Source organism: Danio aesculapii, chromosome 1, assembly GCF_903798145.1.
Source record: "Danio aesculapii chromosome 1, fDanAes4.1, whole genome shotgun sequence".
In the NCBI taxonomy this organism is placed as follows: domain Eukaryota; kingdom Metazoa; phylum Chordata; class Actinopteri; order Cypriniformes; family Danionidae; genus Danio; species Danio aesculapii.
This window is the reverse complement of record NC_079435.1, coordinates 29,840,049-29,862,465: the sequence shown is the minus strand read 5'-3', so window position 1 is coordinate 29,862,465 and position 22,417 is coordinate 29,840,049. Positions and strand designations below refer to the sequence as shown.

General features: G+C 36.4%; 1 protein-coding gene across 1 annotated transcript in view; it reads right to left on the bottom strand.

Annotated features, from left to right (window-relative positions):
* ubac2 (UBA domain containing 2) overlaps positions 1 to 22,417 on the bottom strand; it is a 44,884-nt gene that overhangs the window by 3,904 nt on the left and 18,563 nt on the right. Inside the window, exons 5-7 of the mRNA XM_056458568.1 lie at positions 21,019 to 21,142; positions 20,331 to 20,378; positions 17,212 to 17,466 (exon numbers count right to left, since the gene is read on the bottom strand). Coding sequence (XP_056314543.1) covers positions 17,212 to 17,466; positions 20,331 to 20,378; positions 21,019 to 21,142 — 427 coding nt within the window. The remainder of the gene's footprint in view (positions 1 to 17,211; positions 17,467 to 20,330; positions 20,379 to 21,018; positions 21,143 to 22,417) is intronic.

The window sequence follows — 22,417 nt, the reverse complement described above, 5'->3', positions numbered from 1 at the left end:
GCCAGCATACTGTTATCTATCTTAAACTTATTATTATTCTTCTTCTTCTTCTTATTCTTCTGAGACTAATTTCTAAGTGTATCTCCTCCTAGGCCTTTCAAGCTACATACTTCAAACTTTCGTCAAACCTTCAAACTGGTCTGACTCGGGTTGCTATATCTTTTCTAACTGATCCGACCTTGGGTTTTCCGAAAAACGACCCAGAAAAATCCCAAAAGTCCCATTGACTTAACATTGGGTCAAACTTTGTGAGCTCATAACTCTGCATCAGACTGTCCTACAGACTTCTAACTGGACTCATTTAACTCAGTCTAGCCAGCAGCCAATAACTGATGACTTTTTAACTTACTAGCCACTCCCTAGCAACCACTTACAGCACCGTAGCAACTGTCCCATAGACTTCCATTGTAAAAGACTCCCATTTACTTAACATTGGATCAACCTTTGTGAGCTCATAACTCTGCATCAGACTGTCCTACAGACTAGAGTCTGGCCTCATTCAACTCAGTCTAGCCAGCAGCCAATCACTGATTACCTTTAAACTTACTAGCCACTCCCTAGCAACCAATTTCAGCACCCTAGCAACTGTCCCAGAGACTGTGACTAGCTATTCTAACACACGCTAACAGTTTTAACATCCTACTGACATGCTAATCTTGCTAGAAAGGTGCTAGCAACACGATAGTGACATGCTAGTCATGCTAGTAACATGCTAATTTATGCTAGAATCATGCTAACAACATGTTAATTCATGCTAGAAACAAGCTGATTCATGCTAGAATCATGCTAGTAACATGCTAGTTACATGCTAATTAATGCTAGAATCATGCCAGTTACATGCTAATTCATGCTAGAAACATGCTAATTCATGCTAGAATCATGCTAACAACATGCTAATTCATGCTAGAAACATGCTAGTAACATGCTAATTCATGCTAGAAACATGCTAGTAACATGCTAGAATCATGCTAGTAACATGCTAATTCATGCTAGTAACATGCTAATTCATGCTAGAATCATGCTAGTAACATGCTAATCCATGCTAGAATCATGCTAGTAACATGCTAATTCATGCTAGAATCATGCTAGTTACATGCTAATTCATGCTAGAATCATGCTAGTAACATGCTAATTCATGCTAGAAACATGCTAGTAACATGCTAATTCATGCTAGAATCATGCTAGTAACCTGCTAATTCATGCTAGAATCATGCTAATAACATGCTAATTCATGCTAGAAACATGCTAATTCATGGTAGAATCATGCTAATTCATGCTAGAAACATGCTAGTAACATGCTAATTAATGCTAGAAACATGTTAGTAACATGCTAATTCATGCTAGAATCATGCTAGTAACATGCTAATTCATGCTAGAAACATGCTAGTAGCATGCTAATTCATGCTAGAATCATGCTAGTAACATGCTAATTCATGCTAGAATCATGCTAATAACATGCTAATTCATGCTAGAAACATGCTAGTAACATGCTAATTCATGCTAGAATCATGCTAGTTACATGCTAATCCATGCTAGAATCATGGTAGTAACATGCTAATTCATGCTAGAATCAAGCTAGTAACATGCTAATTCATGCTAGAATCATGCTAGTAACATGCTAATTCATGCTAGTAACATGCTAATTCATGCTAGAAACATGCTAGTAACATGCTAGAATCATGCTAGTAACATGCTAATTCATGCTAGTAACATGCTAATTCATGCTAGAATCATGCTAGTAACATGCTAATCCATGCTAGAATCATGCTAGTAACATGCTAATTCATGCTAGAATCATGCTAGTTACATGCTAATTCATGCTAGAATCATGCTAGTAACATGCTAGTTCATGCTAGAAACATGCTAGTAACATGCTAATTCATGCTAATTCATGCTAGAAACATGCTAGTAACATGCTAATTCATGCTAGAATCATGCTAGTTACATGCTAATTTATGTTAGAATCATGCTAGTTACTTGCTAATTCATGCTAGTAACATGCTAATTCAGACTCGGCTTTTCAAGCCACCATAAAGTTTGTCCTCAAACTTTAATATCTAGTGTTAATTGTTAGCAAAATGTTTGCTAATATATAAATGGAAAATAGATTTTTAATCAACTGGAAAAAACAAAACAAAACAAACAAAAAAAATAAAATAAAATCACAAACTGCAAAACAGTTTAGGTGTTTTTATGGTGGCTTGAAAAGCCAGCATATTGTTATCTATCTTAAACTTATTATGGTGGCTTGAAAAGCCAGCATATTGTTATCTATCTTAAACTTATTATTCTTCTTCTTCTTCTTCTTCTTCTTCTGAGACTAATTTCTAAGTGTATCTCCTCCTAGGCCTTTCAAGCTACATACTTCAAACTTTCGTCAAACCTTCAAACTGGTCTGACTCGGGTTGCTATATCTTTTCTAACTGATCCGACTTTGGGTTATCCGAAAAACGACCCAGAAAAATCCCAAAAGTCCCATTGACTTAACATTGGGTCAAACTTTGTGAGCTCGTAACTCTGCATCAGACTGTCCTACAGACTTCTAACTGGACTCATTTAACTCAGTCTAGCCAGCAGCCAATAACTGATGACTTTTTAACTTACTAGCCACTCCCTAGCAACCACTTACAGCACCCTAGCAACTGTCCCATAGACTTCCATTGTAAAAGACTCCCATTTACTTAACATTGGATCAACCTTTGTGAGCTCATAACTCTGCATCAGACTGTCCTACAGACTAGAGTGTGGCCTCATTCAACTCAGTCTAGCCAGCAGCCAATCACTGATTACCTTTAAACTTACTAGCCACTCCCTAGCAACCAATTTCAGCACCCTAGCAACTGTCCCAGAGACTGTGACTAGCTTTTCTAACACATGGTAACAGTTTAAACTTCCTACTGACATGCTAATCTTGCTAGAAAGGTGCTAGCAACACGATAGTGACATGCTAGTCATGCTAGTAACATGCTAATTCATGCTAGAATCATGCTAACAACATGCTAATTCATGCTAGAAACAAGCTGACTCATGATAGAATCATGCTAGTAACATGCTAGTTACATGCTAATTAATGCTAGAATCATGCTAGTTACATGCTAATTCATGCTAGAAACATGCTAATTCATGCTAGAATCATGCTAACAACATGCTAATTCATGCTAGAAACATGCTAATTCATGCTAGAAACATGCTAGTAACATGCTAATTCATGCTAGAAACATGCTAGTAACATGCTAATTCATGCTAGAAACATGCTAGTAACATGCTAATCCATGCTAGAAATCATGCTAGTAACATGCTAATTCATGCTAGAATCATGCTAGTAAAATGTTAATTCATGCTAGAATCATGCTAGTAACATGCTAATTCATGCTAGAATCATGCTAGTAACATGCTAATTCATGCTAGAAATATGCAAGTAACATGCTAATTCATGCTAAAATCATGCTAGTAACATGCTAATTCATGCTAGAATCATGCCAATAACATGCTAATTCATGCTAGAAACATGCTAATTCATGCTAGAATCATGCTAGTAACATGCTAATTCATGCTAGAATCATGCTAATAACATGCTAATTCATCCTAGAAACATGCTAGTAACATGCTAATTCATGCTAGAATCATGCTAGTAACATGCTAATTCATGCTAGAATCATGCTAGTAATATGCTAATTCATGCTAGAATCATGCTAATAACATGCTAATTCATGCTAGAATCATGCTAGTAACATGCTAATTCATGCTAGAATCATGCTAGTAACATGCTAATTCATGCTAGAAACATGCTAGTAACATGCTAATTCATGCTAGAATCATGCTAGTAACATGCTAATTCATGCTAGAATCATGCTAATAACATGCTAATTCATGCTAGAAACATGCTAATTCATGCTAGAATCATGCTAATAACATGCTAAATCATGCTAGAAACATGCTAGTAACATGCTAATTCATGTTAGAAACATGCTAGTAACATGCTAATTCATGCTAGAATCATGCTAGTAACATGCTAATTCATGCTAGAAACATGCTAGTAACATGCTAACTCATGCTAGAAACATGCTAGTAACATGCTAATTCATGCTAGAATCATGCTAATTCATGCTAGAAACATGCTAGTAACATGCTAATTCATGCTAGAATTATGCTAGTTACATGCTAATTTATGTTAGAATCATGCTAGTTACTTGCTAATTCATGCTAGTAACATGCTAATTCAGACTCGGCTTTTCAAGCCACCATAAAGTTTGTCCTCAAACTTTAATATCTAGTTATTATGGTGGCTTGAAAAGCCAGCATATTGTTATCTATCTTAAACTTATTATTATTCTTCTTCTTCTTCTTCTTCTGAGACTAATTTCTAAGTGTATCTCCTCCGAGGCCTTTCAAGCTACATACTTCAAACTTTCGTCAAACCTTCGAACTGGTCTGACTCGGGTTGCTATATCTTTTCTAACTGATCCGACCTTGGGTTTTCCGAAAAACGACCCAGAAAAATCCCAAAAGTCCCATTGACTTAACATTGGGTCAAACTTTGTGAGCTCATAACTCTGCATCAGACTGTCCAACAGACTTCTAACTGGACTCATTTAACTCAGTCTAGCCAGCAGCCAATAACTGATGACTTTTTAACTTACTAGCCACTCCCTAGCAACCACTTACAGCACCCTAGCAACTGTCCCATAGACTTCCATTGTAAAAGACTCCCATTTACTTAACATTGGATCAACCTTTGTGAGCTCATAACTCTGCATCAGACTGTCCTACAGACTAGAGTCTGGCCTCATTCAACTCAGTCTAGCCAGCAGCCAATCACTGATTACCTTTAAACTTACTAGCCACTCCCTAGCAACCAATTTCAGCACCCTAGCAACTGTCCCAGAGACTGTGACTAGCTATTCTAACACACGCTAACAGTTTTAACATCCTACTGACATGCTAATCTTGCTAGAAAGGTGCTAGCAACACGATGGTGACATGCTAGTCATGCTAGTAACATGCTAATTCATGCTAGAATCATGCTAACAACATGCTAATTCATGCTAGAAACAAGCTGACTCATGCTAGAATCATGCTAGTAACATGCTAGTTACATGCTAATTAATGCTAGAATCATGCTAGTTACATGCTAATTCATGCTAGAAACATGCTAATTCATGCTAGAATCATGCTAACAACATGCTAATTCATGCTAGAAACATGCTAGTAACATGCTAATTCATGCTAGAAACATGCTAGTAACATGCTAGAATCATGCTAGTAACATGCTAATTCATGCTAGAATCATGCTAATAACATGCTAATTCATGCTAGAATCATGCTAGTAACATGCTAATTCATGCTAGAATCATGCTAGTAACATGCTAATTCATGCTAGAAACATGCTAGTAACATGCTAATTCATGCCAGAAACATGCTAGTAACATGCTAATTCATGCTAGAAACATGCTAGTAACATGCTAATTCATGCTAGAAACATGCTAGTAACATGCTAATCCATGCTAGAATCATGCTAGTAACATGCTAATTCATGCTAGAAACATGCTAGTAACATGCTAATTCATGCTAGAAACATGCTAGTAACATGCTAATCCATGCTAGAATCATGCTAGTAACATGCTAATTCATGCTAGAATCATGCTAGTAAAATGCTAATTCATGCTAGAATCATGCTAGTAACATGTTAATTCATGCTAGAAACATGCTAGTAACATGCTAATTCATGCTAGAATCATGCTAGTAACATGCTAATTCATGCTAGAATCATGCTAGTAACATGCTAATTCATGCTAGAAACATGGTAGTAACATGCTAATTCATGCTAGAATCATGCTAGTAACATGCTAATTCATGCTAGAATCATGCTAATAACATGCTAATTCATGCTAGAAACATGCTAGTAACATGTTAATTCATGCTAGAATCATGCTAGTTACATGCTAATCCATGCTAGAATCATGCTAGTAACATGCTAGTTCATGCTAGAATCATGCTAGTAACATGCTAATTCATGCTAGAATCATGCTAGTAACATGCTAATTCATGCTAGAATCATGCCAATAACATGCTAATTCATGCTAGAATCATGCTAGTAACATGCTAATTCATGCTAGAATCATGCTAGTAACATGCTAATTCATGCTAGAAACATGCTAGTAACATGCTAATTCATGCTAGAATCATGCTATTAACATGCTAATTCATGCTAGAATCATGCTAATAACATGCTAATTCATGCTAGAAACATGCTAATTCATGCTAGAAACATGCTAATTCATGCTAGAATCATGCCAATAACATGCTAAATCATGCTAGAAACATGCTAGTAACATGCTAATTCATGCTAGAAACATGCTAGTAACATGCTAATTCATGCTAGAATTATGCTAGTAACATGCTAATTCATGCTAGAAACATGCTAGTAACATGCTAACTCATGCTAGAAACATGCTAGTAACATGCTAATTCATGCTAGAATCATGCTAGAAACATGCTAGTAACATGCTAATTCATGCTAGAATCATGCTAGTTACATGCTAATTTATGTTAGAATCATGCTAGTTACTTGCTAATTAATGCTAGTAAAATGCTAATTCAGACTCGGCTTTTCAAGCCACCATAAAGTTTGTCCTCAAACTTTAATATCTAGTTATTCTTCTTCTTCTTCTTCTTCTTCTTCTTCTTATTCTTCTGAGACTAATTTCTAAGTGTATCTCCTCCTAGGCCTTTCAAGCTACATACTTCAAACTTTCGTCAAACCTTCAAACTGGTCTGACTCGGGTTGCTATATCTTTTCTAACTGATCCGACCTTGGGTTTTCCGAAAAACGACCCAGAAAAAACCCAAAAGTCCCATTGACTTAACATTGGGTCAAACTTTGTGAGCTTATAACTCTGCATCAGACTGTCCTACAGACTTCTAACTGGACTCATTTAACTCAGTCTAGCCAGCAGCCAATAACTGATGACGTTTTAACTTACTAGCCACTCCCTAGCAACCACTTACAGCACCCTAGCAACTGTCCCATAGACTTCCATTGTAAAAGACTCCCATTTACTTAACATTGGATCAACCTTTGTGAGCTCATAACTCTGCATCAGACTGTCCTACAGACTAGAGTCTGGCCTCATTCAACTCAGTCTAGCCAGCAGCCAATCACTGATTACCTTTAAACTTACTAGCCACTCCCTAGCAACCAATTTCAGCACCCTAGCAACTGTCGCAGAGACTGTGACTAGCTATTCTAACACACGCTAACAGTTTTAACATCCTACTGACATGCTAATCTTGCTAGAAAGGTGCTAGCAACACGATAGTGACATGCTAGTCATGCTAGTAACATGCTAATTCATGCTAGAATCATGCTAACAACATGCTAATTCATGCTAGAAACAAGCTGACTCATGCTAGAATCATGCTAGTAACATGCTAGTTACATGCTAATTAATGCTAGAATCATGCTAGTTACATGCTAATTCATGCTAGAAACATGCTAATTCATGCTAGAATCATGCTAACAACATGCTAATTCATGCTAGAAACATGCTAATAACATGCTAATTCATGCTAGAAACATGCTAGTAACATGCTAATTCATGCTAGAATCATGCTAATTCATGCTAGAATCATGCTAGTAACATGCTAATTCATGCTAGAATCATGCTAGTAACATGCTAATTCATGCTAGAAACATGCTAGTAACATGCTAATTCATGCTAGAATCATGCTAGTAACATGCTAATTCATGCTAGAAACATGCTAGTAACATGCTAATTCATGCTAGAAACATGCTAGTAACATGCTAATCCATGCTAGAATCATGCTAGTAAAATGCTAATTCATGCTAGAATCATGCTAGTTACATGCTAATTCATGCTATAATCATGCTAGTAACATGCTAATTCATGCTAGAAACATGCTAGTAACATGCTAATTCATGCTAGAATCATGCTAGTAACATGCTAATTCATGCTAGAATCATGCTAATAACATGCTAATTCATGCTAGAAACATGCTAATTCATGCTAGAATCATGCTAATAACATGCTAATTCATGCTAGAATCATGCTAATAACATGCTAATTCATGATAGAAACATGCTAGTGACATGCTAATTCATGCTAGAAACATGCTAGTAACATGCTAATTCATGCTAGAAACATGCTAGTAACATGCTAATTCATGCTAGAATCATGCTAGTAACCTTGTAATTCATGCTAGAATCATGCTAATAACATGCTAATTCATGCTAGAAACATGTTAGTAACATGCTAATTCATGGTAGAATCATGCTAGTTACATGCTAATCCATGCTAGAATCATGCTAGTAACATGCTAATTCATGCTAGAATCATGCTAGTAACATGCTAATTCATGCTAGAATCATGCTAGTAACATGCTAATTCATGCTAGAATCATGCTAGTAACATGCTAATTCATGCTAGAAACATGCTAGTAACATGCTAATTCATGCTAGAATCATGCTAGTAACATGCTAATTCATGCTAGAATCATGCTAATAACATGCTAATTCATGCTAGAAACATGCTAATTCATGCTAGAATCATGCTAATAACATGCTAAATCATGCTAGAAACATGCTAGTAACATGCTAATTTGTGCTAGAAACATGCTAGTAACATGCTAATTCATGCTAGAATCATGCTAGTAACATGCTAATTCATGCTAGAATCATGCTAGTAACATGCTAATTCATGCTAGAATCATGCTAATAACATGCTAATTCATGCTAGAAACATGCTAATTCATGCTAGAATCATGCTAATAACATGCTAGTAACATGCTAATTCATGCTAGAAACATGCTAGTAACATGCTAATTCATGCTAGAATCATGCTAGTAACATGCTAATTCATGCTAGAAACATGCTAGTAACATGCTAACTCATGCTAGAAACATGCAAGTAACATGCTAATTCATGCTAGAATCATGCTAATTCATGCTAGAAACATGCTAGTAACATGCTAATTCATGCTAGAATCATGCTAGTTACATGCTAATTTATGTTAGAATCATGCTACTTACTTGCTAATTCATGCTAGTAACATGCTAATTCAGACTCGGCTTTTCAAGCCACCATAAAGTTTGTCCTCAAACTTTAATATCTAGTTCTTCTTCTTCTTCTGAGACTAATTTCTAAGTGTATCTCCTCCTAGGCCTTTCAAGCTACATACTTCAAACTTTCGTCAAACCTTCGAACTGGTCTGACTCGGGTTGCTATATCTTTTCTAACTGATCCGACCTTGGGTTTTCCGAAAAACGACCCAGAAAAATCCCAAAAGTCCCATTGACTTAACATTGGGTCAAACTTTGTGAGCTCATAACTCTGCATCAGACTGTCCTACAGACTTCTAACTGGACTCATTTAACTCAGTCTAGCCAGCAGCCAATAACGGATGACTTTTTAACTTACTAGCCACTCCCTAGCAACCACTTACAGCACCCTAGCAACTGTCCCATAGACTTCCATTGTAAAAGACTCCCATTTACTTAACATTGGATCAACCTTTGTGAGCTCATAACTCTGCATCAGACTGTCCTACAGACTAGAGTCTGGCCTCATTCAACTCAGTCTAGCCAGCAGCCAATCACTGATTACCTTTAAACTTACTAGCCACTCCCTAGCAACCAATTTCAGCACCCTAGCAACTGTCCCAGAGACTGTGACTAGCTTTTCTAACACATGCTAACAGTTTAAACTTCCTACTGACATGCTAATCTTGCTAGAAAGGTGCTAGCAACACGATAGTGACATGCTAGTCATGCTAGTAACATGCTAATTCATGCTAGAATCATGCTAACAACATGCTAATTCATGCTAGAAACAAGCTGATTCATGCTAGAATCATGCTAGTAACATGCTAGTTACATGCTAATTAATGCTAGAATCATGCTAGCTACATGCTAATTCATGCTAGAAACATGCTAGTTACATGCTAATTCATGCTAGAATCATGCTAGTAACATGCTAATCCATGCTAGAATCATGCTAGTAACATGCTAATTCATGCTAGAATCATGGTAGTAACATGCTAATCCATGCTAGAATCATGCTAGTAACATGCTAATTCATGCTAGAATGATGCTAAAAACATGCTAATTCATGCTAGAATCATGCTAACAACATGCTAATTCATGCTAGAAACATGCTAGTAACATGCTAATTCATGCTAGAATCATGCTAGTTACATGCTAATCCATGCTAGAATCATGCTAGTAACATGCTAATTCATGCTAGAATCATGCTAGTAACATGCTAATTCATGCTAGAATCATGCTAGTAACATGCTAATTCATGCTAGAATCATGCTAATAACATGCTAATTCATGCTAGAATCATGCTAGTAACATGCTAATTCATGCTAGAAACATGCTAGTAACATGCTAATTCATGCTAGAATCATGCTAGTAACATGCTAGATCATGCTAGAAACATGCTAGTAACATGCTAATTCATGCTAGAATCATGCTAGTAATATGCTAATTCATGCTAGAATCATGCTAGTAACATGCTAATTCATGCTAGAAACATGCTAGTAACATGCTAATTCATGCTAGAATCATGCTAGTTACATGCTAATCCATGCTAGAATCATGCTAGTAACATGCTAATTTATGCTAGAATCATGCTAGTAACATGCTAATTCATGCTAGAATCATGCTAGTAACATGCTAGAATCATGCTAATAACATGCTAATTCATGCTAGAATCATGCTAGTAACATGCTAATTCATGCTAATTCATGCTAGAATCATGCTAGTAACATGCTAATTCATGCTAGAAACATGCTAGTAACATGCTAATTCATGCTAGAATCATGCTAGTAACATGCTAATTCATGCTAGAATCATGCTAATAACATGCTAATTCATGCTAGAAACATGCTAATTCATGCTAGAAGCATGCTAATAACATGCTAAATCATGCTAGAAACATGCTAGTAACATGCTAATTCATGCTAGAAACATGCTAGTTACATGCTAATTCATGCTAGAATCATGCTAGTAACATGCTAATTCATGCTAGAAACATGCTAGTAACATGCTAACTCATGCTAGAAACATGCTAGTAACATGCTAATTCATGCTAGAATCATGCTAATTCATGCTAGAAACATGCTAGTAACATGCTAATTCATGCTAGAATCATGCTAGTTACATGCTAATTTATGTTAGAATCATGCTAGTTACTTGCTAATTCAGGCTAGTAACATGCTAAATCAGACTCGGCTTTTCAAGCCACCATAAAGTTTGTCCTCAAACTTTAATATCTAGTTTTATTTTATTATTTAATGAATGGTATTTTATTTCTATTTCAATAAATTGAATGCCGTAAAGGACATGCAAACACTGCAAAATATTTAGCTAGAAACTCTACTGACTGACTTCATATGAAAAATCTAACTACTTTCCACAATTTGAACTTAAAAAAAATTATGAAATTTTTGGTATTTCCTTTTTAAAAATTACAGCAGTTTCTCTTTCATTCAGCAACATTTTATTCATGCCCCCATGAGTCACTTTGAGGAACTGGATGCAACAATGAAGTAAGGACTGATGGGAGAGAGTTGTTTTAAAGAGCACATAGTTGACCTCTTTTTTATGATTTAATATAAATATTATGGTTCTTCTGAGTGTGCCAGTTTAGGTTCAGTTCAAAACACAATTCAGATTTTTTTATTATAATGTGTTAAAAAGTGTCATGTAGGGGGCGTGTCCACAGTTCGCTGATTTATAGGTGTGTTGCTTCACATGTAAATTAGTTTCGGCTTCCCGCCAACGTAACAAGGGGGCGGGGCCATGAGCTCACCCGCTCTGCGTTTGCAACAGAGTCTGACAGGCAGACGGAGAAGGAGAGAGAGGATCACCATTCAGTCGTACATGTTCGACTCTGACACAGACCAAGCAGAGAGTACAAAATCATTTGAGTCTTTGTACAGTTTTACAGCCAACTGTGTGCTAGTTTCAAGTGCCGAGCTTGTACACAGAAACTAATAACCACGCACACTGAATTAACTTTGACTGAGGCACCGGATGCGCAGCTCGAAGCCGCGACACGGCACACCAGACACTCTCTGTGGCACACCAGAAGCATGAAGTGTCCCGAATCGTCACGCCACGTATTTTTGAATTCTAAACATAGGTTTTTTTTTGCAGTGGTCCGCGGCGCCCAGCCGTCAACTTGGGTGTACCCTGATAGAAACCTATGTTTAGAATTCTAAAACGCATGCTAGTTAAGATCACATGGAGCTTCTGGGATCGCGAGAAATGCAATTGGCTGAAGTATAAGGTAGACTCAATGAGAAGTACACATGTTTGCAAACCTACCTAAAGATACAACCAATAATTTCGATTAGAACAGTAATGTGGAGAATATTGCTCTTGTGTTGAGCCCAATGAGCCTTGCATCTAAAAATAGAGCTAGGGTGTTCCTTTAGTGATATCGCTTCCAGTCACGCTGAAAATGGCGGACGTGAATTAACAAACTGAGGATATGATGACGCGCCTGTCAATCAATATTGGTGGGCGGGGGGACCGCTCTCCTACGTCAAGGAGCGGTCGATTTGAAAACAGCTCCAATTGGTCCACCGTTTTTTTATGTTGTTAAATTGAAAAAAAGCACTGGGTGTGCTTATATCACCCCAATATGACAGTCTATACACCATACATGCACATATGTCTGTCCAAACAGCTTGAAAAGTAGATTTTTTACCATAGGTGCCCTTTAATGTTATTTATTACCGCTCGCTGAATGAAATAAAAACGTATGTTTTGCCCGGACAGCATAAACGTGTGTTCAGTGATGATGATGTGATGAGTCTCGAGGAGATGTGTGCGTCTGCGGTACTTTATTGACTCAGTAGGTGCTGAGAATACTGTCAAACCAATGACTGTAAAAAGTGTCAAACAAGCGTGTATGTATGTCTTGTCGCAAAATGCGGCTAAAAATGGTCTTTACATGTCTGTACTGCACAGCAATAATGCAACTATCTATGGGTATCGTATGGGATTATTTCAATAACGGTGCTAAATCGGGTATCGTTTGGGATTATTTTGATACCGGTGCCTGAATCGATACTTTTGAGCCACAAAATTATGGTGGAGGACTCTAGAAAAATCTTTAACTTGACGAAATCTTTTAAAAAATAACTTTAATTGAACAATATAATTTAAGTTTTTAAGTAAACATCAATTCATATGTCATATATTTGAATTACATTAATACATTTCCTTTGATCATTTGTTGGTTAGCATGAATTTAAGATTTGCATTATGAAATAACATTAGCTTACTACTAACCTGTGAAAAGGCTGTCATGAAAATGCTTAACTCCTTTTTTCTAGGGTTGGGGCTTGTGACTATGTTTACATGGTTATCAGTAATCTAATGATTTGCCTTAATCTGAATAAGACAATAATATGATCACGGTGTTTACATGAGTTGCTTTTTTGCCCTCCCATTCATTTAAAATAATGTTTCAGAAAATGTTCAGTGTTTCCTAAAAAAAAAAATTATCTGGAGTCATAATAAGTTGTATATCTTGTTTGTTTCTTGAATAAAAGCAGTTTTTAATTAAACAAATTAAGGTCAGTATTATTAGCCTCCTTAAGAAATATTTAATGTATATTTTTTGATATACACAACAAATCAGTTACAAAATAATTTGACTAATTATTTTAACTTTGGTAGTTAACTGATTAAGTTTTTAAATTACACTTTAATCTGAATAAAACACTATAAAACACTTAAAGAGACTTTGTCTGAATACAATTTTCTTGCAAAATAACTAGTAAAATGTTATGCACTGACTGTCACCATGGGGAAGATAAAAAAGTAGATATCAGAAATGAGTTAAACTATTATGTTTAAAAATGTGTTGTAAATGTATCATGTGTTGAAGACGAAAATCAAAAATGAATGAAGGCAAAACTAAACGAGTTAAATATGACTTACATGAGCGTGACTGAAAACTACATTTGATCAGTGTGTTACATCTGTTCTTTGGTACTTGCCGACTGTTTGTAAATTCAATAATGCATTTCCTAACCTAAAACTATGTACACTCAATTTCTGATTAATAATGGTCTCTGCATAGCCTAGCACTTTCTATATTAAAAGTGTTAAAATCGCTATTACCTGTGTCAATTTGGGCATCAACCTCTGACTAGGGAACTAGGCTAATGCGCACAGCACCAAGCTTGTTGACACGGGGACTGGTGAAAGAGTGCTCTTTTAACGGAATTTGATACCGCAAGTTAAATGAAAAGAAAAAACCCTGCGCATTTCGTGACGCAGGTGTCTCGTGGTCCTTTTAAGGTTATCAAAAATCACTATTTACATGGTAGTCTAGACTCTAAATCAGAGTATTGTCTAAATCATATTAAAATCAGAGCATTGGTGTCCATGTACGTACTCATTGAAAGTGCCATATGATGTCAGAGCCTTTGAGCCCTGAAATGTGTCATTAAGTTTGACGTGTTTCCCCATTAAACGCAACTTTTGTAAATCATCTGCTTCACATGGTGTGTCAGAATACTTGCTTGTAAAATACGCTTTAGAATGCTTAAAAGCAAATTTGATGAACATGCGTGTTGATCATGCGAGAGATGGTGTGACAACGCGTACCTATGTGTGCCTTGTCGCAGCACCAGTGGCACCGAAATTAGGCACCGAAATTCATATGCTGATTTGATCCGGTACATACCAATTACAAAGGTACCAGTGCTACAATAACACCGGGTTTCGGTACAAACCATAAATGCGACTGAAATAGGAATTGAGACACTCCACATGTCGTGAAACATAAATTATTTTTTAATTCAAATATAATAGAGTGGATATATTTTGCAAAACTGTTCTCTCTATAATTAAAATTTTGTAGCCAGCTAATTAGCTCATTGACATTAAATGACTTTTCTGTAATGCTGTGACATTGTTTTCAAGCTGTTTTACTGGCATGTTTCCACAGTTGAAACACTGATCGAGACATGATACACATCAGTAAAAGATGATGAGCTGATGTGACGCTTGAACTGACACAACTTCAGTAATCTGTCACACCACATTAAAGAGCTTCAAAGACATTACTGCTTCTCTCATTTAAAAAAATAACTGAATTTGCAAGTTGAGACTTTGGCCCAATCCCAATTCTATTTTTGTACCTTTACCCCTTCCCCCTTGGCCCTTAAAAACGAGAGTAAAAGGGAAGGGCTTAAAAATTTACCCCTAAGAATTGGGACAGCACTACAGTACATGCTCACGTCATCGCGATCTCTTGCTTCATATGAGATCAGATGATCGCGACTGCTGTAGTTATTCCAGTTGTGTTATTTTTTGGTATTTATCTTCAGGAATCATATATAAGGCATATATTATGTTATCATAACGATCTAATGTGGCAATAAGATTGTAACTATACTGCGCATGTACACCGTAGCCATATTCATCTGTGTGAACACACAAAAAACAACATTAACATTATAGCAGACACTGTAAAAAGGTCATTTCCAGCCACTAGACTTTTCTGACAGGGTATTCGAGTGTCATCAAGTGTCAGAATGTTGTGAGACTGCTATACAGGAGTTATTTTTAGGGATTATAGATCGTGAAATTTAGCGGGTTTTATTTTAGTGATTTTTTTATAAAAGCATGACGGTAAAACACGAACGAGATCATGAATATATTAAAACGTGTTTGTTTGTTTATTGTAAAAATTTGTAATAATGACAAAAAAATAGTAATTTGTGGATCTCCTTACTTCCGGGTGCAGCGATATTGCTGTTGTGGCCGGTGTATTCTTGGAAATTTTCTTACCCCTTGGTTTCGAGTGTGGTCCTGAAAAATCTTCGTTCGAAGTGGTATCCATTGAGCTCAATGGAGCAAAACGAGGGGTAAGGGGAAGGCCTAAGGGGTAGAATTGGGATTGGGCCTTTGTTTGCTTAAGTGAACAATCCTAAATAAAATATGATTTGTATAAGATCACACATTATTGGATTTGAAAGTGTGATTTGAGCCAAATATATATGATTAATTTTAAATGTTTAAAACAGGGGTGCCCAAACTTAGTCCTGGAGGTCTGGTGTCCTGCAGAGTTTAGTAACAACTTCAATTACACACAATCAAACTAGCTAATCAAGCTCTTTCTAGGTATACTAGAAACTTCCAGGCAGGTGTGTTGAAGGAAGCTCAGCTTGCGGAGAGGAGGGCAGTGCTTGAAACCTCCTGGGCTGACACCTAGACTTGAACTGACACATTGTGGAACTTCATTTAATAATTTTTTATCAAACTTAGGACTTAAGCAGAACCTTGTTTTCAGAGCATACAACAGACTGAATATGAGCTGGGTTAAACAAGCAGTAATGTAAAGCAGGTTTTGATCTGATTTTGAATTGTGGCAAATTCCAAAAAAGTCTTTTAGGTAGATTGATGTCAGCAAGCTATTTTAAATACATAAGGTTTTTATAGTACAATGATCTCATGTCAAAAGAACACAGAAATTTGGATTTCTAAACTAATGTCTTATTTATATGTTGTTAGCTTAATGTTAGCATTTTTTAGATCAGTGGTCCTCAACCACCGGGCTGCGGACCGGTACTGGTCAAAGGATCAGTTGGTACCGGGCCATACAAAAAATCGTTAATTATTTTCATTTAATTTATTATCTGAGTCTGAACAATGTTTTATCTTGAAAAATCTTTTATTTAGAAAAATGACTGTAATCTCTTGGTTACATCTCGGTCACTTGAGCGCCCAAAGTGAGAGACAGACATCTTTGGAAAGTTTCTTTGCTATGGGGAAAAGCCCCAGTGAAGGACCCACAAACTTCCAAGGAATAGATCCGCAACCCATTTGTCAACAAATCAGGTGAATCCAGCATGTCTGTGCAAGACGATCAACTGCTGGAGATCCCAAAAGACGGTGGCATTATAGGGGCCATTCGCACATCGTGTATTTTCCAGAGTTTGTGCAAGTTCATTGTTTTCAGTAGAGGTTCCCCTGTCCACGGTAAAATTGTAAAGTGTTGAGCGGTCAGTGATGATAAAAAGGTGACAGACCACTGTGTTAGATAACCCTCTCTACCTTTGTTAATGCCCACTCCTTAAGCCCAGCTAGGCTGTTCTGGACCAAGGTATTCAACAAGTCAAACTAAATTATTCTTTTTTTTAAATTAAAGTATGGCAAAAGTACCTGAGCCTGCTCTTGCTGTGCATTTCTCCTGAAGTGTGCCAGCTGAGAAAGGAGCAGTTGCTGGTCCAGCATATCCATCCTCTGCTGTCTCTGGATGTCTAAAGTAGCCCCCATCCCCAGCGGGGTCTCTGCCGTGGGCTCAGAATCGGAGAAGATTGGCTCCAGAATTAGTGAACCACATCTAGCTGCCCATCCAGGTACACGCAAGAACTTCTGGACTGCCAACTTATTACTGTAATACAACATGCCTGCGATCTGGAAATGAGTGATTGAAAATAGAGGTGTTACCAATAAGGCAGAAATATCTAAATCATACACAATAAATGTGATGAAATGTAACATGACAAAAGAATTATACATTTATTACCAAGTCAACTTATTATACTGTAATAACTCTAAAAACGACTTTGTTCATCTATGTATTCCACATCAGATCAGGGTACATGTTTACTTTGGGCAATAGTAAGTGCATTTTGTCTGCTGACTGACATTTTTGGGTGAACTAATCCTTTAAGCCTGTACAGTGGTGTGAAAAAGTGTTTGACCCCTTACTGGTTTCTTTTTTTGCATGTCTGTCACACTTTAATATTTCAAATCGTCAAACAAATGTAATTATTAGTCAATGATGTTCATGAAATGAAGTTTTTTATTATTGAAGGAAAAACTAAATACAAAACTACATTGCCCTGTGTGAAAATGAGTTTGTGAAAGTTAATAACGGCAACAAACCAGCGATGTCATAAAGGTTGGTTTATACTCAATGTGTCCGCTAGTTCGCTTGAGTGAGCACTGCGAATTTTACATCATCTCAGTGTTGGCGAAGGTTGATTTTAGATTCACACAACATGATATCTGCAGGCGGAGCGCACAACTGTTTTTGTAACTTTGCTCATGGCTTGCATCCAAAGATGAATGATTTGGATTGAGTCTGGGGGAATTTACATGTGCAACTCCTTTAGAAATCCAAAACAACTACCTGATGTGAAGTCCTTTAAATGTCCTTTGAAGCTTCCAGGACAAACAATGCATTTATTTTGTGTAAAGTTTGTTTTTATAAAAACAAAAAATAAAACAAAACAAAAATTAAAAAATTTGTTTTTTATTTTCATTGTAAAAAAGACACAGGTACGCATTTAGCTTGGATATATAAAATGTAGCCTAAGTTACACATTAATTTACCATCTCCACTTGCTGACTTCTTCTTTACCACTGTTTCATCATGACCTTTACTCCAAGTTGCCCCCTGTTGTTACAAATAATAGTACAATGGCAATAGTACAGTTCTTGGCTGTGCGCACACAGTCAGCAGAGGCACCAATAGTATCTGGATACAGCCTTGTGGATTCAAGCTGAGATATCTCAGAGATACAATGCACTCAATGGAGCTAGTGACGTCACTAGGCATGGGCCGGTATAAGATTCTGACATATGATAACCTTGGATAAAAATATCATGTTTATATTTATGGTATTGTGATTACTGCTCTAAAATAAGTTCTTTTTAAGGGTGCTTTCACACCTGCAGATCAATTGTTTTGTTCCAAAACAATGATAAAAATTGTTACAATGTTCCAATCTGTTCTTGGTGCGGTTCGCTTTTACACGGCAAAGTTTCTAAACAGACCAAAATAGTTAAAACAAGTCATGTGCGAGTAAACTCTCCTCACATCGGTCAGTGTTCCACCGTTTATTTTTCAGAGTCACTCTCAGCTGTCATGCGCCCTTATTTTAATTTATGTAAGACATTATAAATGAAAAGCTGCACTTTGATTTTGAATGGTGACACCAACAGACATCATCACCAAATATGAATCCAGAGGTAAGACTTTCTCATACATAGCCTTTTGCTAGAATTATGCATGATGGGTTTTACATTAAAGAGAAAAATACAGATAAACCCAAGACTGCAGTTCAGTCAATTTTCCTAACGGACAAACATTAATGTCATTAATAGTTCAGCATGCTTTCACTTTGTATTTGACATGAAACGCACATTTACCATTATGAATGATGACATCCCATCCCAATCATCATTCTCTCTTCATATAGCCATATATGCCTATTACATATCCATAATACACTGTGATATAGCTGGTTGGTTAGTTCGTTGGATCATATTGCGTTCTCACTACAATCGATGCGCTCCAGACTTCATTTTAATCGAGCCCGGACCACCTTATTTAGCTGGTCTTGGACCAATTGTTTTGGCACGGATCAGAGCACGATTGCTGGATTCACATATGCCAAATGAACCCTGCTAGCGGGAAAAACGCGGCAGGTTGTAAAACAAAAGTCTTGGTGTGAAAGCAGCCTAAATACCTGGGTAAAAAACAAAAAGTTTTTTCCCCTTTGAACTAAATATTTTTTATTTTGAGAAACTTTTAAAATATTTTAGAGCAGTAAACATGTCAGGCTAAATAAGTAGAATAAATCATTGACTTTCTGTCCTAAAAAAGCTCAAATAAAAACGTAAATAAAAATGTCTACACATACCATAGGAACGGTATAGCAGAAAATTTTGACGGTTTTAAAACCTTGACTTTTTCAAACCCTGGTGTACCTTGAAAACGATTATCGTCCCATGTCTAGACATCACTGTCAGGGGTAGTGTAAGGGTGGGCATTAAAAAGCATTGAACTCGGCTTACTGCATTGGTGCAACTGCAAAAGATTTGCATCCTGACCCTTCTCGCTTGTGCTGCAGAGCCAGGCAAAAGCATAAATCAGACTTTAGTGGGGGGAAAAGGTTGACCAAGTGCATAGGGTCCTGGCAGTTTAGTGGCCCTGAGGTGGTCTGTGCAGGTTTATCTACATGGCTTTGAAATGCTACAGTGTGTGTATCTGTGTTTGTACTTGGTGAACAGTGGTGAAATGAGGTAAAGCGATGAACTTCACGGCGAATAACATGTGAACACAATGGCCAATCAAGTGTTTAAGAACGTGCTAAATAGCACTAAGATTTTAGCAGAAAATGGACATTTTTAAAATATCAGTATCGATTGGACAGAACTCGATACTTTTGACAACCCAACACTACAGTATATGTATTCACACTGTTGTGTATATGTAATCACACAAGGCCGAGTCAGAAAACAAGGCAGCACAGAAATGTTATACTTACCAGTCCACTACAAGCAACGACCCACATGTAGGCACTTGAGGTCAAGAGCTGATGACATGACAGCAGAAAACAAAAGAACAAAAGAAGTTCAGAACTATTTAAAGCACTTTCACATCTACAAAACACAGCTGAAACATTCTAAACCAGCGCAGCTAAATTACAATCAACCTTAATTGCAAGTGCTCAACACAAAGAAAGTTGAATTTGATGCAAGAATAAAACAAATAAAACCATAATGCATTATTGGATCAATAAATGGCATTTGTTAGTTTTATGTGGAAATGTTGAAAAAAGTGACATTTTTTGAAAGGTCGAAAGTTCCCATCCTATTTATGTTTTTGCAATAAAATGCAGCAACTTCTGTTATCGCTAATATCTCAAACAGCTCAGAAGCACCAAAGCAAAAAACCACAAAGAACCACTTCTCATGTTCTGTTTTCTCATGTGCCATCAGTCTGTTACACCACAATCATTTTATCTGCTCTTGCAACATTTTTTTTCAAGAAAAAAAAACCCTTCTTATTAGTCTTTCGAAACCTTTTTTAATCTGAACTTGCTTACCAACAGAGGTGTTACAGATGTCACTAAAATGTCACTTACTAGTTCTCACACAGATTACATTTTTGAGATACACTTGTAAATTAGGAAATTTTACGGAGCTTCAGAAACTGTTGATTTCTAAACCAACCTGTGCACCCACGATGTATGTCAGAGACTTGTTTGTGATTGAGAAGTGTCCGAGCAGCTGAGTGACATGAACTCGTGGGATAGAGCTGTAGAAAGGCACAAACAGAGCAAAGACTGGACCCAGCCTGAGAAGACACAAAGAAAAAAAAAAAGGTAAGGTAATAGGAAACATTTAATTTTTTTTTTTTTTCAGGAGAAAACACACTATTCAATGGTACCATTCAAATTCTTTAGCACCAATGGCACAGTGTATATTATCTATGATAACGAAAAAAAGACTGTACACTACATGTCAAACAGTTTGCAACAGTTACGATTTTTGTTTAAAAACATTTTAAAATGAATTCTCTTCTGCTCACCAGGGTTGAACCTATTTAATCAAAAATAAGATGACACTTAGCATTGTTATTAATAACAATTATTCATTTTAAATGACTGCGAACCATAAATAATTGATCATAATATAGCAGCAAATCAACATATTTGAATGACTTCAGGTGGATCATATAGTGAACACTTAAATTTATCATAAATTCATAAATTCATTAAACAATCTGTCATACACTCCAGCCTGAGTTAGACTCGGCTATGAGCACAAAAAACTATTTCTCTTATAATGGGTTGTTGGTATTTGTTATCTTCACAGGGGAAGAAATAACATATAAACAACACATACATTTTTAGAAAGGTTTTTATTTTTAATTAGCAATCAACAGGACCCAAAATACACACACGATTGATAGCGATTTACCATGCGGGAAAAATCATGTGTTTAAAAGATAAATACAGCAAGATTTCTAAATATCAACAGGGTATTTACATATCTCATCCATGCGCTATATAAAATAATTCTTGTCAATTTGTATGATAAACTTCGCAGTATTAATACATCAACTAATGTCTTTCAGCTCCTGCAACATCGCTTGTATATTGTTTATAATTTTTTGCCTCCATTTTCATTTGGTTTATTTAAAGCCTTAATTATATCTGGCAAAGAGGAATTTAAATTCATTTTAATGTTTATTAGGAGTTTTCAAATAAAACTCAACAGTAAATGATGTATATAAATATTATAAAACATTTACAGCTCTATTTGTTATTTAAGATTCAGTTTGTAGAACATTATTATTTTATAACAGCAAATTCAGTAGATTAACTCAATAACATGCTGAAACTCAAAATGCAGAGACATCCTTTAAATCAAGTTCAGCTATCTTTAAAGGAGATCAATGTGGAGATCGCTTAACATTAGTTTTGTCTTCCTAATTATTATTTTAGGCCCATAAAGAGAATTACTGCTAGATAGCGATCACCTGTATTTTCGCCATCATGGCTAGGCGTGTATCAGCAAACTAATAAAGCCCGATAAAGCCCTGACCTTACCGAATAAACAGTGTTCC